Raw genomic sequence first — 20,394 nt, 5'->3', positions numbered from 1 at the left:
CAGGTTCTTCTAACTAATAAGTTTCACTAAGTTTCAATTATTTACCTCAAAAACACATGAGTAAACCCACTGTAGTTAGATACTCTTACGTGATTTTAACATCATTTGTGGCCCTTACACGCTGAGTGAAATTTTCAGAGGTGCTCATTTTGAGACCAACATTGTCCCTTCAGTCAGTATGGAATGCCAGTTGTGTTCACTGGGAGCATAATGAGGCCAATAGAGAGCACATTTGTAAACCCCCCCCTCCTCTGTCTACAAACTGGAATCACTGTTTAAGAAAAGGCTCATTGTAGATGATTAGTTGAAGGAAAATGTAGTGAGAGTGTGCAAAAAGTATACAGGCAAAATGCTTAATGCCACATAAGGAATGGAAAAGTCCCAACTCCATTTGTATCTCAGAGAAACTTTACCCATAATTATGTCACTAGCAAGTATTTTTCTTTCTAAATCTGCTCTAAAAATGACATTGAAATTACTTTATCAAGTACTTTTAAGAATATTCTTCCATGCTATGTTTTACCTCAGAAAACTTAAAAAAATGCAGTAGCTTAAGAAAAGTGAATGGTCTAAGATGTTTTGCTGTATGTGCTATTGCATTTGGACAAAATTGTGTATATTAAGGATTCCAACATGAGCTCCAAAAACCTTTCCTGGAGCAGTTCTTTCTTACACCATGTTCCACAATTCACCTAAGACCACACACGTGACAGAGTTGCAGCACTGAACTGGTAGTGACAGCTTTAACATGCTGTACCTTTGTTTTTCCTGTTGATTTTGCAAATGTGAAAAAAAAAAAAAGAAAGAAAAATCTGTAGAACTTTTGGCGTAAAACTGTAGCTGCTGCTGTAGCTAAATTGCTGCTAAGTGTCTAGGTGATAAAAGCCTTCTCCCACGCCTGCCACTCTGAACAACACTATTGTCAGGAAAATGTATGCATCTTTTTCCAGTAAGAATAAGGACTGTGATAACATTAGCATTTAGACAAGTCACTGAGCTGATGATTGTGAAATGCATTAATGGATGTGTCACTATTTTAAAAGAGCACATCTAATGGATTGTTTATACATGCCATCTCATTGTACTTATTTATTTATTTTATAGGATATTTTAAACATAAAATTGCACAGATCAAAGTAGAACTCTCCTGTGACTTCCTCACCTCAAGGGCCTGTGTTCAACAGAACCGATCCCAGTTCCCAGCCAGTTGCGTATACTACTGAAGGAAAATGAACATACTGAACAGCCACCACTTTTTGTACTTTCTGCCTACCACACGCCTTGTCATCTTATTAGCAGCTTTGACAACTGCTAAGGATGTGACTAACAGCACTTTCAACCACACTGAGATGAACGTGGGATCTGTGCCTGTGGTGATCTCCCGCATCGACCATGTTATAGTCAAGGAGGGGAGTAGTGCCTTGATCGACTGCAATGTCCAAGGTAGTCCTAGTCCACATTACAGATGGTACAATTCCAACGGCCACCTTCTCCAAGAGGAGGAGAATAAAGGTAAGATGTTAGTATTCTCACTGAGGTAGCCTGTCCAGAGACATTTCTGATTTCAGCAGGTTGAGTAATAACCTGAATTTAATGGCCTGATGGTGGTATTTTCCTGTGTGAAAATATATGAAAACCTGGTGGCAGTCATAAATTCGTTGAACGCACCTTGGAAGAAAACTGTAACGTTTTTTTAATGTGTTATTTATAGCAACACGTAGCAAGCTGAAGCACTTAACAGAAGGTGTAGACAGGCTTCTTTTCATTGGAAGACCGAGTTTGATCCTATTTCCCATTCTGTCCTTTGGCACCAAAAAAGACTAAAAAGCTATTTTCCAACTCAAGGGAGGATTCTCTTGACATATGCGAATAGTTTGTTGGCATGAATTCAACACAGCTAACTCCCTGATATATCTGCTGCCTTTATGCATAGTGCCATGGGAGTGTGAGAAACAGGAGATGCCCTGAATGACCAACAGAAAAACCTATATAGGGCAGCAGTCAGAAGGACAAGCCAAGTTTGAGCCTTCCTGGCTTTAGTTAAGACTCTTCAGTTGCATTTGCCAGAGACCTTAATTACACATGAGCTTGTTTTCCTTAAACGGAAGGGTTGGGTGATAATCCTAGTTATACTTCTAGGGAACATTTCAGGGGGGGGTGAAGGGTGGTTTGCTCATGTAATCCTTCCATACTGACTGCTTTGTTCACAGCATGATGAAATAAAGTCTTAGTTATTCATACTAAATGCAAGATAGCTTGCTAACTAATAGCTGACCAGATGGACAACTCTGCTATGACGGGAGTAATGATTGACCCAGCTGGATGTGCAACAGCATAGTGTATCTGTAAAAGCTTACTGCATAACTGGTTATATTTTACATTACAGTATTTTGTCATTTTCCAAGTAAAGCTAGAGAAAGAAACTACTTGAGCTAGTTAGCAGACTTTCAGATATAATTTGTGCAGTCATGACAACATACTGTGATTAGTGTGCTAGAGTGTTTTACTAAGGCTCACTAACAGAAATTTTCCCCTTTAGTTAGGCATCTAACTTTAGGTCTTTGTATAGTCAACTGAGAGAGGTAGCCACTAACGTGAATATTTAGGTAGATGAGCAAAAACTTTGACCAAACCAGTAAAAATTGCAGATGTAGTATTAAGACAACATCACTTTAACTTAGACTTTCCACAGTGCACTTCCTCCTTCAAGAAACTGACTGTCTTCGTGTAAGAAATGTTTCCTAGCACAAGACCTTTCTTTAGTATGTATACAGTTATGTTGATTATGGCCTTGAATTGTTAATCAAAACCTAGCAATGATACCTTTTCTTATCATTGTTTTCTCATTAGGCTTATACTATCTGCCAGGTTCCACTGGCACAGACCCGGTCATTGAATCACAGTTCAATGCCATTATGTCATTTATAATAGCTGGAGCCAGGACACATCAGCAAGGCGACTTGTCATGTTACAATTAATAAAGACCCACTTTGCCAACATTGCAATTCAAAGAAATACGGAGCAGCCAATACTCTGTATTTTTTTCTTATTCTAGAAGTGGAGAAAGAAGTGTCATCTGTTACAGATGCTGACATTTCCTCTGTAAGAGAGTTTTCCTCTGAATTTGCCTAACTTTAGCAGATTGAGGTGATTTTTTTTTATGGGAAGGTCTGCTTTAGACTGAGCTTTTTATTTATTCTATATTTTTTAATTTCAGGCAAAGTGATTCAGCTGTTTTCAAGAATTAAGCTAGGGCAAAAAATAGTGTTTCAGCTAAGTTAAAAATTCTAAGTAAGAGGATAAAAAGATGTAATTAAGAACTGTCTGTACAGGAACTGAGGCAGGGGTCTTGTGGGAATACTTTCTACATAGGCTTCTACTGGAGATAATGTAAAAAAACAATTTGGATAAGCCATGTTTAATTAGAAAAACTTTCAAAATGGTAAAAGCCCATAACTACTCTGAATTAAAGGCTTTTTTTGCCTAATGAGTTTCAGAATTGTCCACAGATCCTTCCTTGAAAGAAATAAAGTAAAAAAATAGAATAATCTTTTTAACAATGAAAGAACTTCCGTGAAAAAGATAAAATAAATGCAGAAGCAAGGTATATACCAACCTGTGGCAGGACTGCAATCCTTGCCTTGTGATTCACATGCATTGCATGGGGGTTTTGCGGTGGTTTAGTCCTCTAATTACAGATTCTGTGTCTTTGCTCAGCTACCTTAATAGGCTTAAATTGCAGCTGGTTAGGTTAGGTTTAAGGAAAAACAATATTCTGATAGTAAAGATAGGTGAACACCTGAAATTACTTCCTGTGGAAGGTTATTGAAATTCCATTACTGCCTTCAGCAGATACCTGTCAGAAATGGCTTGGGATTGTGTTACATTGATTGAAAACAGTTGAGTCCGCCTCTGAGAAGCAGTATGTATTAGATGATCTTGTTGGCTTACATCAGCCTATGTCACTGTTTTCAAAGAAAATCTTCTGTGTGACATCTCCCTGTATGAAGTGTTCAGAAGGCACAGAGGCACTCCTACAGTTTCTGGCTGTTCCCTCCACCATGTCAACACTTCCAGGGGTGGGTTTACATGAAGGAAAGGATTGACACCGGGCTTTCCTATTGGAGTCGAATCATGGTTTTTATAACAAAGTTGCAATTTACTAAGTCATATCACACTGAATAAAGTAAAAAATACATATCCTTAGTTCTTAAATAGTAGTGATATTTGAATAAAAACAAAGCTCACTTGGGGAACTAAAAATCTAATTCGTTACCAATATATAATGGCAAACACAGTAACCAGCTGAATCTTGAATCACTTTAGCAGTGATAGGAGCACTGGATTTTAACATGTTGTTTCAGACTCAGTTTAATAGCTAAATTGCTCTGCTGTGCCAGGTTCAAAGGATATGAAATGTACATGTACAATTACATGTAGTGACCAAAGATGTTAATTATATTACACTGATAGAAATGACTTTTAAAAGTAAAAGAAGTTCCATCATGGTGCGTAGGAGTTCATACTGGCAAAAAAGATGTTCTCTTACTTGGTCACAGCTCTTCTCTTTCCCATCCATCTTACTCCTCCTGTCCTATCTCCCTTTTTTAAGACTCATACTTCAAAATTAGATTCTGAACACCTCAGAGGCCAGGCAGTTTAATATATGATGTCTGAAATTTTAGGGGTTTTAAAGTTTACATTAACAGAATTATATGAGATACTGTAACAAAACACCAAAAATAACCCCAACTGTAAGAAAATGCATTGTCAGGGAACAAAACTAGGGAGGACTTAGTAGGTTTTTCTGTCTCACAATCCCATTGTTACTGTTCTTTGAGGAAGTGTGGCATGTGTTTGGGAGGCTTTCTGGAGTAAGTAGTCCTACCTTTGTAACTCAGCTGACCATAAGATTGTGATAGATGTCATGCATATTAACATTTTTTTATGAGATTCTTTTAGGGCATGATCTGATTATTCACAGTTGATGTCAGGGATTTGATAGTAACACAGCTAGGATCTTAGGGACAGACGGGCCTTTGTGATGGTAAATTCTTTGTCTTCTGCTGAACATTATTTCCTTCTTCCAAAATCTGAAGCCAGTTTGACAAAGCTGATTTTTAAGACTATGCTGATCATGTGAACAAAATACTTCTAACTAGTTACTCTGTCTCCTCTCCAGCAGGAAAATGGTGGTTTCTTGACAATGGGCTACTAAACATTACCAGCGTGTCTTTTGAAGACAGAGGTAAATACACGTGTGTCGCATCTAATACATATGGCAGTGTTAACAATACTGTGACACTGAGGGTTGTTTTTACCTCCGGTGATATGGGAATCTATTACATGATTGTCTGCCTTGTAGCTTTTACCATTGTTATGATACTGAACATTACTCGGTTATGTATGATGAGCAGTCATCTGAAGAAAACAGAGAAAGCAATCAATGAATTCTTCAGAACAGAAGGGGCAGAGAAACTCCAGAAAGCCTTTGAGATTGCAAAGCGTATCCCAATTATCACTTCAGCCAAAACACTCGAGCTTGCCAAAGTAACCCAGTTCAAGACCATGGAATTTGCTCGCTATATTGAAGAGCTTGCTCGAAGTGTACCTTTGCCACCTCTCATCATGAACTGCAGGACTATAATGGAAGAAATTATGGAGGTTGTCGGTCTGGAGGAGCAAGGACAGAATTTCGTACGGCAGACAGCAGAAGGCCAGGAAACCACTGATACAGATGAGCTGTATATGATTCCGAATGCTTTGAAGCGTAGTGACTCTCCCACAGCTGACTCTGACGCATCGTCACTGCACGAGCCACCTCAACAGATTGCAATAAAAGTGTCAGTTCACCCATTGTCCAAAAAGGACTGCATGGACGGTCAGTCACAAGAAAGCATGCAGTTGGACACCAAGGAAGAAGACACTCCTCAAACACCAGCACTTCCTGCAGAGCCCCCTCCTGAGCCTTCTGCTGAACTCAGTTCTGATGACACAGCATTGGCAAATGACAAAAATACATGCATTATATATGAAAGCCATGTATGATAGTTACTACTGAATCTATGCATAGCAGGAAAATCAGGTGGAGCTCTTTTAAATATACATATTGTACTTGCCGCTAAGCCTTACCTGGAGACTATCATAGCAAAAGCATGTATGTGGATTATTTGGCACTTTCTTCTCAGTTTGACTTTAGTTTACCATGATGTATGGCAGAGTAATTGCTATTACATTAATATTAATTGCTCTTTTTGATTAGGAGTATTTCCAAGAAACATTTACCTCAGCAATTTCTAGGTTGGAGCCACCCGTAGTGGCCTCCTGGAAGTCATTGGTAGTCTTTGATGTAGGACACTTGAACTTACTAAACATAAAACTGGTTTTCATTTTCCTCCTTCACCCTCGTTATTTCCATCTATTGCATTTTTGCAAATATTATCTTGTGAATTTGAAATATTGCCCAAGAGGCAGCACTCTAGTAGCCAAATAAAATCCTAATAGATCCCATTTACAAAGCCTGTTTGCTCAGCTGCATTGTGATTTAGAGGGCTATTAAAGAAAGTTAAAATGTTTCCATTTCATTTGAGACCACACTGCTTAGGCACATGGGAAATAGCTTTCCCTTTTCCATGGAATGAAGATGCCAATAATTGTTTTTTTCACATCAAGAAACAACTTTGAGGTGTATTTTGCAGATGGGAAACCCCATAAACATCTTACAGAAAGTTCCAGTCCAACAGCCCTGCAGAGGTTTTTTGAATATATTTGACCATTTTTTACTTTGCCAGAAGTTTATATGGAAAACAGCAGCAAATATGCAAGATGTCTTGTTTTGTAGTAATTTGGTAGGAGTAAGTATGCACTACTTTACCAGAAGATACACAGGTTCCTTAACAGTCCTGCAAATGCCCGTAATCAGCTGATGACAAGGCTGAAATGGCACAAGAGCCTTTTATTGGGATTCTCAATTTTGTGCAGATTCATATTCTGAAGATCAATCCTAAATTCATGTATAAGCATAAGGCTGAGAGTGTTTCATCCAAACTAAAAAAAAAAAAAAAAATTATAATCAAGTGTCCTGTGAAATTACAATGACGATCACACAAACTATTTACTGTGTTATAATTGCTTTGGTATTTTAAGAACCTCCTACCTATGTAGGATGTTCACTGCTTGAGTACATGTGACTCTACCCCAGTAAAGCTTTAATGATCACAGTGACTGTGGCATTAAAAAGGATCAACATTTATGCCAGGAAATGCCAGGGGTGGAAGGGAAGTGATAATTTCTATTGCAGACAGACAATAAAATGGACCTTCTCCGGAGTGAGGCTGGAAAGAAAGCACTTACAAGGAGGAATTTGTGTAGGATTAATAGCATATTACTTAGTTACCTGACACACATTTAATTTGGAACTAATGAACAACCTATCACCTTGCAGTTTTTAATACGGAATGTAAGTATAGATACTCAAAATAAATCTGGAATCAAGTATATTGCAGAAAAAGAAGTCACTTAGGTCTATGGGGAGAAGATGTGTGGATGGCTCTCTGGACATTTTATTGACGTAGCCACATCTACATAAGGTGTCCATTGGAGGCAATCAGGTATATTAACTGCACAGGTAATTGAGGCCAAACAAAGTCAATGTTGCAGCTATCTAAAAAAAAGCTTGATAATGAACTGAGGTCTTATATCAACTTCCTCATGTTAAAGTGCAGAGCTTCCCTAGCAGTGTAATACAGGAACACCCCATGACTTATGGAGGTGATGCAGAGAAGGCTCCGTATCCTTTCTATGGTTATTAAAAAAAATACATGTTTAATAATGGACTTCAGATTTTACGACCAACTTGTGAAAATGACAGCATTTAGTTGCCTAATATTTGTTTGTGTTCACCACAGTGGCAGGCATCTATATAAAATGCATTTGCACATGCTCTAAAGGAAACATGCAAGGGCAAAGTCCCTTTAGGAATGTGGCTGGAAATATTTTAGTTCCAGCAAAGCAATATAAATCTAGAACACAGGGTAGATTAAGAGAATACCATAAAGAACCTCACTTCTGACCAGTGCGATTGAAAATACTACTGATGTAAACTGTTAACTTCCTGTCTGAGTCTTAAGTACATTTCTGTTTAGTGTTCACATCAGTTTTTCAAGTTACTTAATTTGCTTCTGGTGTGAAAAAGGACAAGGGCAGAAACAAAAGCAGGAACTTGCACTAAATTCTTTTAATTCACCTTAACCTCCTGAAAAGAGGGGGATCTTGATTTTTCTGCCTGTCCAGCATTTACAAACAATGCTCATGCATTCTAAAATTACCTGCCTGGTGCCCAGCTAAGATTACACAGATGAGCAAGGATGTTCTCCTTGAAAGCATAAAAATAACTTCTAAATTACACTTTAAAAAAAAGAAAAAAGGAGTTTCAAAATTATTTATTAAACTACAGTATTTTAACTTTGTTTTTTAATTATGAACTTTTTAGAGTAGAGACCAGACCCCTTCATGTATTCATGTGGTGTTTGGTACCAGGCAGTTCTGATCCTGACTGCTGCCCTCAGACTGGCCTCCAGCCTGTTTATTATTTATTTATTGAGAAACATTCGAGAGCAAATAATCCCCATGGTTTTCTTCAGTATCTCTGTGTAAACTTCCTTGAAGATACAGATTATGTTTTTTTCCAAAGGTTGCCCACAAAGAGCATGTATTTGAAGTACACACAAACATACATTGCAAACCACGTATGAGCGACAGCTATTTGGATTAGATGCATGTTAATAGGTGTAGTGCTGAATTCCTGCTGTTGCAAGGTCAAAGGGAACTTTGACTTTGCTGGAGCTGGACTCACTCACAGCTGAGAGTTCACAGGTAGGACTGGTCCAGCCAGTCTGCTATAAATTCTTTGGACATTTAGCTTTGTGGTATTATCAGAATAAAAGCAAAACAGCACTGTATCTGAAGAAAATACAGATTGTAATGGTTCTGATTTATGGGGTTTTTTTCTGTTTTCATGTATGCTGCTCAGTATCTTTATGCATCCATTATATAACACCTGTAAGCCTAAAGCTTTTTACGTGCTTTGAGGCACTTCCTTTGTGGGAGATAGATGGGAAGTAAGACCCAAACCCTTCTTTCCTGTTCCAAACTTTCTGGCTGTGCTGTTATAAAGTAAACAATTCTGTTTGGCAGTATTTCTTAGGGAATGGCTATTTTATGGTGCAAGGACATAATCAACAAGTATAAAATTAATGATGGCTCTAAGAAAACATTAACATTTGCACTGTTGTGTATTTTCATGCACCTTAAGCACTTCAGGGACATTAGAGTGATTTGCTCCCTTCATTGGACTATGCACATCTTTTGTTACATTGTTCTATTTATTATATCTCCAAACACTAATGGTTCTTAAAACACTCAGAGTGTAGAAAATCCAGTCCAACTGTATTTGTGTTCTAAAAGCATAAGAAACACCAAGCCAGGCTTAGAAAGGAAGAGAGATTTGCAGGATATATTTACATGATTTTAAAATATTTTTGCCAAAACTTCATGAAACATGACTAGATTTCTGCAGCACAAGAAATCACTGTTGGATTTGAATTTCACACTTACTGTTCTTTTTTCACTAAATGTAAGAGCATATTAATCAGACCAGTTGAACATAGTACTCACTATCTACTTACTCAACATTTTCTTTCTGAGTAGCATTGGTTTACTGATGATCCTTTTTTGCTCTCTGATTTGAATATGCCTGTGATGAAACCTACCCTTCAGTCATATTTTGAGATTGTCATTTAAAAAACTTTAGAAGCACCCATAGATCAGCATTTTGATTCAGGTTTATTGGTATTAGGAAAGGCACAGCAGTTCACTCCTGTGCTTAAAAATTACTGTATAATCATAAGACTTGCAGAATGGCATATACAGGCAGATGTTGTTTTTTTTAAAATCAGTGCCTGTTTTATTCTAATGTACATACTATGTCAGTTCCTTGATTTACAGTTACCCTTTGACAAAAGTACTGTAACTTATAACCAGGGCTTTCTGATGTTCAATTTGGTTCAGATCAACTAATTCTGGAAAGTGTTAACAGTGTCAAATTTTAAAAGTTCTCATGGAATATCTTGGCAGCATGCTATTTTAAGAGTTGGCCTCTTAAGAATGCCATACTTAGTGGGACAACTGAAAGCTTCTTAGATGCAAAGGAAATGCTTGCACTAAAGTATCTTAACTTATATTTCATTTATTATGAAATCCTTTTTGATTTTACAAGAAATGTAAGAAAGACAAATATGAATGTGTTCTTTTGGGAAGCAATTACTGTATTTTGATTTAAATAACTGTTATGATTTTATAGTTCACAGCCGTAAACCACAAAGAGACCAGTTCATGCTGAAGTGGCAAAATGAAATGTGATCCAGCTTGTAAATTGATCATTGTTTCAATAAAGAATTTGCACAGAGTATGCTGAGTTTGTACACACTCAACAAGATGGTAATTTCCTAGTAAGAGTATGCCATGGCTCCAGTTCAAGTGTAAGTGAACTATGTCTCTCATTGTACATCTGCTAATATTCCAGAAACTTTGATCAGGAGAAGGAGTTATTTACCTAGAAAGGAAGTTTAAATAAAACTCTGAAAGGGAGCTGTTGTCATTATTCAGAATATAGACCCAATTGTTAGTCAGTGTTGTTATCAATAGCCTAGATTGCTCATGTATGTAGCATCTTCTCTTTGGAAGTGTGTCAGCACTTCCACATGTAATCCAAAGGACTTTTTTGTCTGCTGTTTCCCCTCTGAGCCCTGTCATGGGGCCTTGCAAAAAGTCTTGCTGCTGTTTCAGAGTTGGGGCCAATGAAGTAAATGTCTTTTCTCCCAGAGGCACCCTAGTACCAATAAAAAATCGAAGTGTGGGTTGCCATACCCGCCCCCATTCCTTCATCCACCCTAAAAGGATGAAGTGAAATGGCTTTCCTGTCCCACAGCAGTTGGACTGTATCATGCCCTAACAGTCTTCAGCAGGACTTAGTTGAAGCAGACACTGTAATACCTTGTCCTGGCTCTGCTGGTGCTACACAACTAGCAGCCAGTGGCAGTCACTGACAGAGATGGAGTGGGGGGGACTTGCCCTTTCACACATGAAAGATTTGCTCTTGCCAGCTGCCTGTTCTAAGCTGAAAAACACAGCCAATAGCAGGAAAACAATAGCTATTTCATGTTTTAACTCTTCTGTTTGAAAGAGTGCTGCAATTTTGAAAAATATTTTCAGAAACATTTTTATTCAACAGTTTCAGTTGAGTTAATGGGGCTGAGACATCCACAATTTACCTACAAATACCTATGAAAAATAGTGAAGAGGTCACAAACTGATCATAAAAATGGAATACATATGGCTAGAACCATATGCTATTTTATTGTTTCAGCATGGGACCCTGTCTTGCAATGGGGGCAGTTTTACATGCTGTGACTTTTTTTTTATATGGAACAGCATCACTTCAGGATGCTCCCCTCCAGCATGCTGAACTCCTCCAACAGCTTTGTTGGAGCATTTTTCAGGAAGGCAAGGTACCACCAACCAGTTGGTCCCAGTGAGCCACGCTCCTGAAGATTGTGAAACAGGCTGCCCCAGCCCCAGTGCTTCTTACGATGAGAAGATGTTTATCATGTGGAGGAGACTGCCTTACATCAGTACTGTAGAGGCACTCCATAACTAAAAGCTGCTGGCGGGTAGTAACTCCACAGAGACAAAGATGGGGACAGTGGGAGGTCTCTGCTCTCCTACTAAGATGAGCCAGGGAAAGCTGGTGCATAGCTCAGGGCTAGTACCCCAGATATTTGCAGGGCTACAGCACTACTTTCCCACAGGACTGGATATTTTCTAGCCCACATCCTGCACTAGTGCCTGGAATAACCTGCTAAGAGACTTGAGAATCAGTTCCTTTTCAGTGTCCATTTCTTCCATCTCTTCCTCTCTCCGTCCTACCTTCCTGTGCTTTTTTCTGTCCCCACCAGCTCCACAGTGCTACTTCTCAAATGAGAAGAGAGTGAAATTAGTGGTCAGGACAAGTGTTTCTGCACTCCAGGCACCTCTGTGCCAAACTGACCTTTCATAAGTCCCAAAATGGACTTTTTTTTTTTCCCAGCTGTACCAGGCTTTAATTCTATGTCCTATATTTAGCTTTCTGGCTCCCAAGCCCAAACTGAGTCATTATACTCTTACAGTAAAGGCTGACTCGTGAATCCATGGTATCATGTATAAGTCTGCAAATTGGTCAAAGACAGTAATATAAACTGAAGCTAAGTTACCAATTTCTTAGTCAAAATCTGAATGTATGTCAGCAAACAATAAATGTGGCAGACTTAGGACACTCAAGTTATGTAACGAGAAGCTATTTCATACTACAACAAGACGAGACAAGAAAGAGAAAAAATAACAGCCAGCCTTGTATAGCGTGGAGAATACATGTAAAACCTGGCTTATGATTGAGTAGAAATTTAGCATCAGTATCAAATCAGTTTGCCATTCTATAGCCACTTTATATTTTGAGAACAGATTCCTGTTATATCTACTCTAACCAGACCTTTCCTGTGTGGGCAAGCACCTTAGGCATGGAAAGAGTACAAGAGGTATCAGAAAGAGCCTTGTCTCCCTCATCTACCATTTTTTAAATTATTTTCAGGACTATTTAGCTATGCATCAAAGGCCAACCACAGACTGCCACCCTGTCCTGTCATGGACACACGGAGTTTGAGAGCTCCTGTTTGAGATGCACAAGCTGGTCTTTCTGAAATACCTCTGTCTTCTCTTGCATAGGTTTGGATTATACCACCCAATAAACCACTCATATTTATTAATGGCTCAGGCCCAGTCATTCTGAATTGATAATTACAGAGAAGAAAAATAAATGCTGCCACCACCTCCCTCTTTCTGAAGCCTCTTACTGTTTCTTCCTCAAGATTAGCCCTGACAGATAGCTTCTGAGTTATTTGGATATCCTTTAACTCCTTCCTGCTGGCGAACACTACCTTAGTCGGAAAGCAGGATTCAAAAAAAAGTATCAGCCAGAAAAAGAAGCTCCCTTCTAAGGAGACAAGTATGGATCCTGACTGTTTAAAATGCTTCATTATCCTTCCCTCTAATACGTGCAGAGTAAACAGCCTCAGGGGAAGGTGGTAAAAAATAGAAATAAATTTAAGAAGATTAAAATGGAAAATTTTTCTCCTCACTCAAAACATCCAGAGGTGATTTATCTTCAGAGTATATTAAATTCTAACTCATTTAATCATATGTTCATTTGTTTTTAAACATACTCAAGTGGAGGAAAAGGACATTCCTAAAAACAATGACATTTTCACCCCCAACCCCAAAGTAAATTACCACAAAAATATGAAACATATTGCCCAGCCCTTCTTTCAGGATACCTTTTATCAGGGAAGATATTTCTAGTCCTTTTTATGGTTCTGCTTAGGTGACCGCAGCTTCCTTAAGGGATTGGTGGAAGTGAGTTTCTTTTCTGCTGTCTTCTTCTTGGTTAAACATTCTCTACCCTGTGTGATCTCTTCTTTGTGTATAAAAATCAATATTCCACTGAAGATTTATCTTCTTGTTTCCTTTCCCCATTCCATTTTGATACCTTTTTTTTGTGTTTTGTTTTGCTGCTTGGATTTTGTTTTGTTTGCCCTAAAATTCCACACGTTTTAAAATAAATCAGAGGATCCTAATGTTTTTTCAGTTGCCTGTTTTGGGGCAGGATCGCTCACACCCATCTGTATAATTTAATTTTAATTATGCAGATGTACAATTAACTACTCCCAGATTGGTGCAGGATGAACTAATCAATAGGTTGCAGTGGATTTATTTTGCAGAACAGCATCAACAGAACAGGTAAAGCCATAATTCCCACGATACAAGTGAAATGAGTGTCCTCAGGCATATATGTGTCTATGAATATGCTATGTTCTTTTGTTTGTTCACTTCAAAAAAGTTATATATGATACATCTCTGCCTTAAATAACATGTTTCTTTTTGCTTAGCTTCCCATCATGGATGCAATAGCACGTTTGCACTGTTCCTACACTTGTACATCAGCTATCCATTATCTGGATTCATTTATCTTTTTCATTGGATAGCTTGCCAAGTGCAGGGGCCTCTCTAACTTCGATATTTTTGAAGACACTGCAGACAGCTTGGTAATACTATGTAAATGATATTAATTTCAAATGCATTGATAAATGCTTTTTCACATTTTTTAACTGAAATGCTGTATTTCTATATAGGGTGATATTTACATGTTAATGGCGTCTGTTTTTCTGTATTCTTTTAACCAGAAACTCCAGTTTTTCATAAGTGTGCAGTAAAATGACAGTAATCTGCTGCTGAATAAAACTGCTTTTTGCAACTACAGTTTCTACATTTCATAATCCCCGTGTAATCTCTGTTAAGCACACAGCTCAGTATTTAATATATATGCCACAAATGAGGTGAAAGGCTCCAAATCTCTGTTATTCATGTAGTCTGCATCAGACTACTGGTTATTTTATTAGACAATATAATAGACCTACCCTGACACTGTAACTCCTGTTGCAGTTACCAGAAATAGCCCCAGAGCATTAGCCAAATGTTATATGATACAGCACCGAGAACTATGTTCCTACTCTACACCAATTTCAGAAAAAAACTCCAGAGAATACCCATCCCTTCTCAGCAGGGAAGCGGGGACTGAAAGCCTCTGAAGTACTTAATGTTTCACATGTTTTTCAGAAAAAAAAAAAACCAGCACCTATGTAATTATTGGGGATCTTGCTTGTAAAATTTATGCAGGAGCTAAAATATCACCAAAGATGGAGCTCACTGCAGCATGGAAGATCATCACAACCGGTAGGTAGCTGTCAGCTGCCAGTAGCTAAAGACACTTCTCAGGGTAACACGCGATACTATAAGGAGGCAAACGTTATTCCATTATCATGTAAATTGGCAATGTCCAGGTGACTATGGATAGCGTTGCAAGATGCAGTGCCCAGACTGTTCGGGTGATGGCACTGCATCTGAAAGTCAAGCCTGTTTCCTGACCAGAGAAGGGCACTGGGAGCATCACTAACGCCTCTGGCTGGGATGGTGGAGTCAGACCCTTTCACGAGAACCCAGTTCCATCCTGTTGGCTTGATACTGTGACCAAAGTACCCCTCTTTTTTATTTGCTTTAGCACTACCTCGTAGTTCTTCAAGAGATACTAAACATGGGCTCTTCAGTGAGGTAACTGCTGAAGACCATGCAAATGCACAGAGTAATGAGCAGCTCAGCTGTACTGGCGATGTGAGCTTGCCTTTGTACCATACCAGATAAAGACTGCCCCAGACGTCTGCCAGCATTCAAGTGGAAAAGGGCTGTGATGCTGTGAATCCAGACAAGCTGGGAGACGGCGAGAAGAGGCAGGCGGGAGTGAGCTGGAGGCAGACTGGGCCAGTCCAATAGACATGGAATTAAGATGACAGTCCCACGCTTACTACTGAAAAATACCTCCAGCAAAATCAGCTTCCTGCCCCTAGCCCCTCTTCTCCAAAGAACTACGTCACCCATCACCCGCTCAGCAACAGCTCCTTGTCCTTCTGCCTATTCAGGCTCTGACCAGTCAGTTTTTGCTTCTTACTGAGCAGCTACAATGTTGACTAATGCTAATGGAGATTTGTCTGGCTCTTCTTCCTCTGTCTCTCACCATTACTAACTTACAAGAAGGCATGGGGTTCACTTGCCAGCACACAAGTAAAAAGCTAGTCCTCAGAGACCTAACAGACCAACTATTCTGTTCCAAAGGAGGATGTACAGAAACTAGGCACATCATGATGAATTAACAGATTTAAAGCCTCTGCCTGGTTAAGCCCTCTATGCTTATTCATCTTATTCTGTAATGGCAGGATGCTGGCCAGATTTAACAAAGTACAACTTGACCTATTGCTGTGTTTTAAAGGAGAATTTTATATGATTTTTTTTTTTTTAAACCTGTAAAAATGGAGCAATGAAAGGTTAGGAGAACACAGATTCCAGACTTAATCACAACACTTTCTTCTCACAATGGTATAAATTGTATTCTGTGTCTATTTGCAATTTGCAGAACAAACACAGGATGTCCCAGAAAAATCAATATTTTCTCAATGATGGTGGTTGTCCTCAGCTTGCCTCCAGGTAACAGAATAAAAGGTTTTAAGGCACTGTCAATTAGCAGAATTGATAGCAAATGCTTTTGATCAGGTATCCTGTTTGGAAAGCAACTACACTGGGAGTTCCCAGTTTGTAAATGAGGTCTGTTGCCTTTATGTTGACTTAGCATATAATGGATTGTAAAAGGCCAGTTTTACTGGATCAGAATTACACAATCTTTCACAAGTCTGGCCTACTGCTGCACATTTTTTCTTTTCTCTTTAAGAGTCTGCTATAGGATATAATATGTACTAGAAAACTTTAATGTTCTACCCATGCAATTAGAGAGATTTTATTCAAATACAGAATCAGAAAAAAATAAGTCTTCCTTCATGTTTTTTCTTTCAAAAGCTGTCGTCGATAACTCTATCATTTGCGCCATGTTGTAACCACAAACACTGAGACAGATGCTAGTAACTTTTCTGCCCACTTCAGCCTAGACCACACCACTTCATTAGAGTGCAGAGAATTTGCTGGCTTCAGAGAGGCCAGAGCATGTATTCTCAAGGGACTGAAAGGAAAATGTTCCACAAATGCCAAGCTGGAACTTGGCACCGTGGTCACTTGGCAAATGAATGGCACTGTACATAATAAACAAGCAGAGAGAGGGAGCTTAAATTCTAAATACCCTCTTGAGAAAAGATAGAAAACAGTTCCTAGGAACAGTGAACAAAAGTTGTCAGAAAACTAAGATCATTGATTTTTCTCATGAATGACTTATGATTATGGTTATGTGGTTGGAATGGAAATGGAAGATTCTGCAGTACAAAGCACTGCATTCTCTAATCTCATGTGAGATTTCGTTTACACTCATTAGATAAAGCACAGTGTCACATTTGTTAGATCTGTTGGGCTCAAATACTGTATTTTACACATTAATCCAATTATCTTCCTGTTTCACTACATCTTTAGAAGACATTAATGTATCATCAATTAATAAATGCTTTTTCTATATCCATATGTATTTGTGTAGAGGAAAATATGGTTTAGAATAGCCATTAATTTTCCATTCAAATGAATGATCTGCTTCAAAATGAAACTGACCAAGCTTCAATTTTATCTCCACACCTCTCATATTTTTATTATGCAACACACAAGCATTAAAAATAAGAAAATATATGGCACAGAGCTTAGGCTGCCAACTGGCTGCCTGACAAAAGAACAGATTAAGCAAGGTAGCAGGATCTCTGATCCAGCAGATGAACAAACTGTATTCTGCCTTCTGCATATTAACACCATTCAGATCTGAAGGGAATCTGCTGTGACCCACATGCACTTTAGTTCTACGCTGCACAGCACTCAGGATATTCACCAATCTGTTACTACACCCCATACCCTCAATATCTTTCACAGTCACCATCCATTACTAATTCAGGGTTTCATAATGCACTCTTACCAAAGTTTTCAAAACCTTATTCTGCACTGAAACAGAAGTCAGCCTCCTCAGAGACCAAAATACAGCCTTGTTCTTTACCTCAGAAGGGCTTTAGTCCACATCCAGTCCCATTCTCTTAAAATACACCCAAAGGTTAATAGAAGGTGGAAAATGAACCTTCAAGCTCACCAAATAAGAATCTTCAATTTTAAATACTAATACTTTATCACCACTGTGCAAAGTCACATACTACTCTCTTCTCTTTTCTAGGTCTTTTGCAGCTTTCCTTTACAGTCCCTGGCTTTCTGATTTGTGGGCCTGAACTACACCCTCCACCAGAGGAATCTGTGTCTCTGAGTTTGTGTTCTACTTTTTCTTGAGCTTACTTGCGACTTGAAAGAAATCCAGTTGTGCAGTTAGGCCCAGATCCAGAAAAACACATAAGCACATGATTTATATATATGAATAGTATCATTGTGAAGGGTGCAGGCTCTTTCCCAATATTTGCCATCACTCTTTTCTCTGCTGTTGCTCCTTTGTTCTCCATTACTGCATGTCGCCTTTCTGTTTATTCCAAGATTTTCCTGTAAATTCAAAATGGGGCACAGGCTACGCATATGATCATCCCCAGAACTGAGAGGAGAGGGCTCTCAGAAGAACTGAGACATAAAACACACATGCAACTGAGTTTAAAATGAGATGTCAGAAAGTTCTCAGCACTGCTTTTCATCTCAACCAATTAACACGTATCAGAACAACTGTTGGCTAGCTTTCTTGTTCAGTTTGAACTTTTAGGAAGATCATCCTGGTAGCTCATTCAGTTAGGGAAATATCACTACAGAAGAAGTAGTGAAGGTTTATGAGTCACAATATAGTTGGGACTCTAAATACTCTAAAACTAAACTACTTTAAATAGTGTGGATTCTATAATATTGTGAACCTATTAATATTCTGTCACCTATGAGCAGTGGTGTATATTTAGAGGAGAGATATCGACATGTTTCAAACAGTCGCATAAGCAAAATAAACATTTAGAGCGAGGTATTAACTGAGACCAATCATTAACATGAATTCTCCTGGAAACAATTTCATATAATCAAGTCATTTCAATTATCCTACTTTAGGCTTAGGAATTCCTGTTGGAGATTCTCACATATAGAACCAGACATTTAAAAGTGCTGATGGGATATTTACTCTAAGATACCAGACATGAACTCTTTGCAGATATGTCCGACACAGTGTGACTTCACCCTGAATGACTTGAGTCCTATGGTCAGTATTGCAGAAATACCAATGCTGGTCAAACACTCTTCACCATCAACTTCCATGAACTCTAACGGGAGTTAACAGCGTGCCTCAGGGACGTGTTCAAAATGTTGCAGAGTCAAAGTCCTGATAGACCTATCACATAGCAGATGCCTCAGCTTTCTGAGATTAAAATCAGAAAAGAAAGTTGAAAGTTGAAAGGGCAATTTTAAAAAAATCTGTATTGAATTAATGACATGTAACACAGGCAATGTCATCAGTCTGGTTCTCAGAGAAAGGGCTAAAGGTTTTGGTGAGAAATTTTGCCTCAGCAGTGCATACAGAGTCAAGGACAAGAAGTTGATCTTACTGTAATAGTACATTCATGCTGTTGTCCTAGTAAAATTAATTCCTAGTTGCTCAAAACCTGACAAAGCAAAACCCCCTTTAATTCAATATTCTTGCAGTGTTTTTAAAAAACAGACTATAAGCTTCTGTGTTAAGGCTCATTCTAGTTGAATCTTAAATCAGCTGATGTTATAGTGCTGACAACTTACTAAATGTTTCCAGGCAACAGAAAGAAAATAGCAAAAAGTAAACAATTCAAATATGCTAAAGAAGAACAAACTGGTACAAAAATAAAGCCTACTCCTGTGTGGAGCTCCTCACTTCTAAGCAATGTTAACTCTATTTGTGTTTCATGCATAAAGAGGAAATACAGAGTCTCACTAAACAAGAGGCAGTGTTTTTCAGAGGTTTTTGGCTGTGTTATTTTCACAAAGGATCCTTTTGTTTCTTTTCAACACTTCAGCAGACAATTGCTTCCAATTTCAGTCAACCCATGAAAACCACCACAGAGTCTCCAAAGACTTCATAAAGTCACTGAGGCAGACTCTGAAAGTCTCCCTGTGCTATATATACCTCTATTACGTGTCTTGGGGGTTAAGTGTTTCCCTGTAACCACTCTTGTGTGGCCTGCATAGTAGAGCATGGAGTCTGTATTTTGTGCCCTGTGATACTTATATTTTTTACTGCTCCCGTAAACCAGAGGTGCTGAAATTGCAGTTTGTGCCAGCCAAGAGCAGTTGCTGACTGTAGTGAACTCCTCTTGGGCCAGCCAGAGTCCAAGAGTGCTCTCCAGTACTTTTCTGATTTGTCAGTGAACTCTGCCATCAGCCCTAACCCATCACTAGAAAACCCTTCTTCCTCTCTAGACCCCAGTAATACATGCTCTCCACCTGGACGGGGCAACTGCTGTCCTTTGAATACACTGCAAAACACACAGGTACTTCTCCAGTGTCCCTGATGCCCCAGTTTATAGGTGTGATGGCTTTAGAGGCACCACAGGTCTGGGTGTGGAATGTCTTCTTGTTACCCAGCTACTTCAGAATCACTCTTACCACAAAACAAGTTAGATGCACATAAAAGCATCTTTTTACCTACACCTCTCTTTCATGGTACAGTTGAATAGTTGCAAATTTTCCTGAGAAAAGGTTCCGTCTTTCAGTGACACACATGTCTCAGGTAACAATCATTAAAGAGTGTCTTATCATGCTGGAGAATGATACCCTCTATAA

General features: G+C 38.7%; 1 protein-coding gene across 2 annotated transcripts; it reads left to right on the top strand.

The window, feature by feature from the left end:
• Positions 1 to 1,108: 1,108 nt before the first annotated feature.
• On the top strand, positions 1,109 to 8,443 carry MFAP3L (microfibrillar-associated protein 3-like). Of its 2 annotated transcripts, none has more exons than XM_010569954.1 (2): positions 1,109 to 1,512; positions 5,183 to 8,443. In XM_010569954.1, exons 1-2 carry the CDS (start codon positions 1,230 to 1,232, stop codon positions 6,046 to 6,048), a joined length of 1,149 nt encoding a protein of 382 aa, XP_010568256.1. In that variant the 5' UTR covers positions 1,109 to 1,229; the 3' UTR covers positions 6,049 to 8,443. The 2 variants fall into 2 exon arrangements, with proteins under 2 accessions (XP_010568256.1, XP_010568255.1); XM_010569953.1 differs by having other exon boundaries at positions 1,139 to 1,512; positions 5,186 to 8,443.
• Positions 8,444 to 20,394: the final 11,951 nt, after the last annotated feature.

Source organism: Haliaeetus leucocephalus, unplaced genomic scaffold, assembly GCF_000737465.1.
Source record: "Haliaeetus leucocephalus isolate CR32 unplaced genomic scaffold, Haliaeetus_leucocephalus-4.0 Scaffold284, whole genome shotgun sequence".
NCBI classification, from domain to species: Eukaryota; Metazoa; Chordata; class Aves; order Accipitriformes; family Accipitridae; genus Haliaeetus; species Haliaeetus leucocephalus.
Note: the sequence above shows the minus strand (reverse complement) of the source record. Positions and strands in the feature narration are given on the sequence as shown.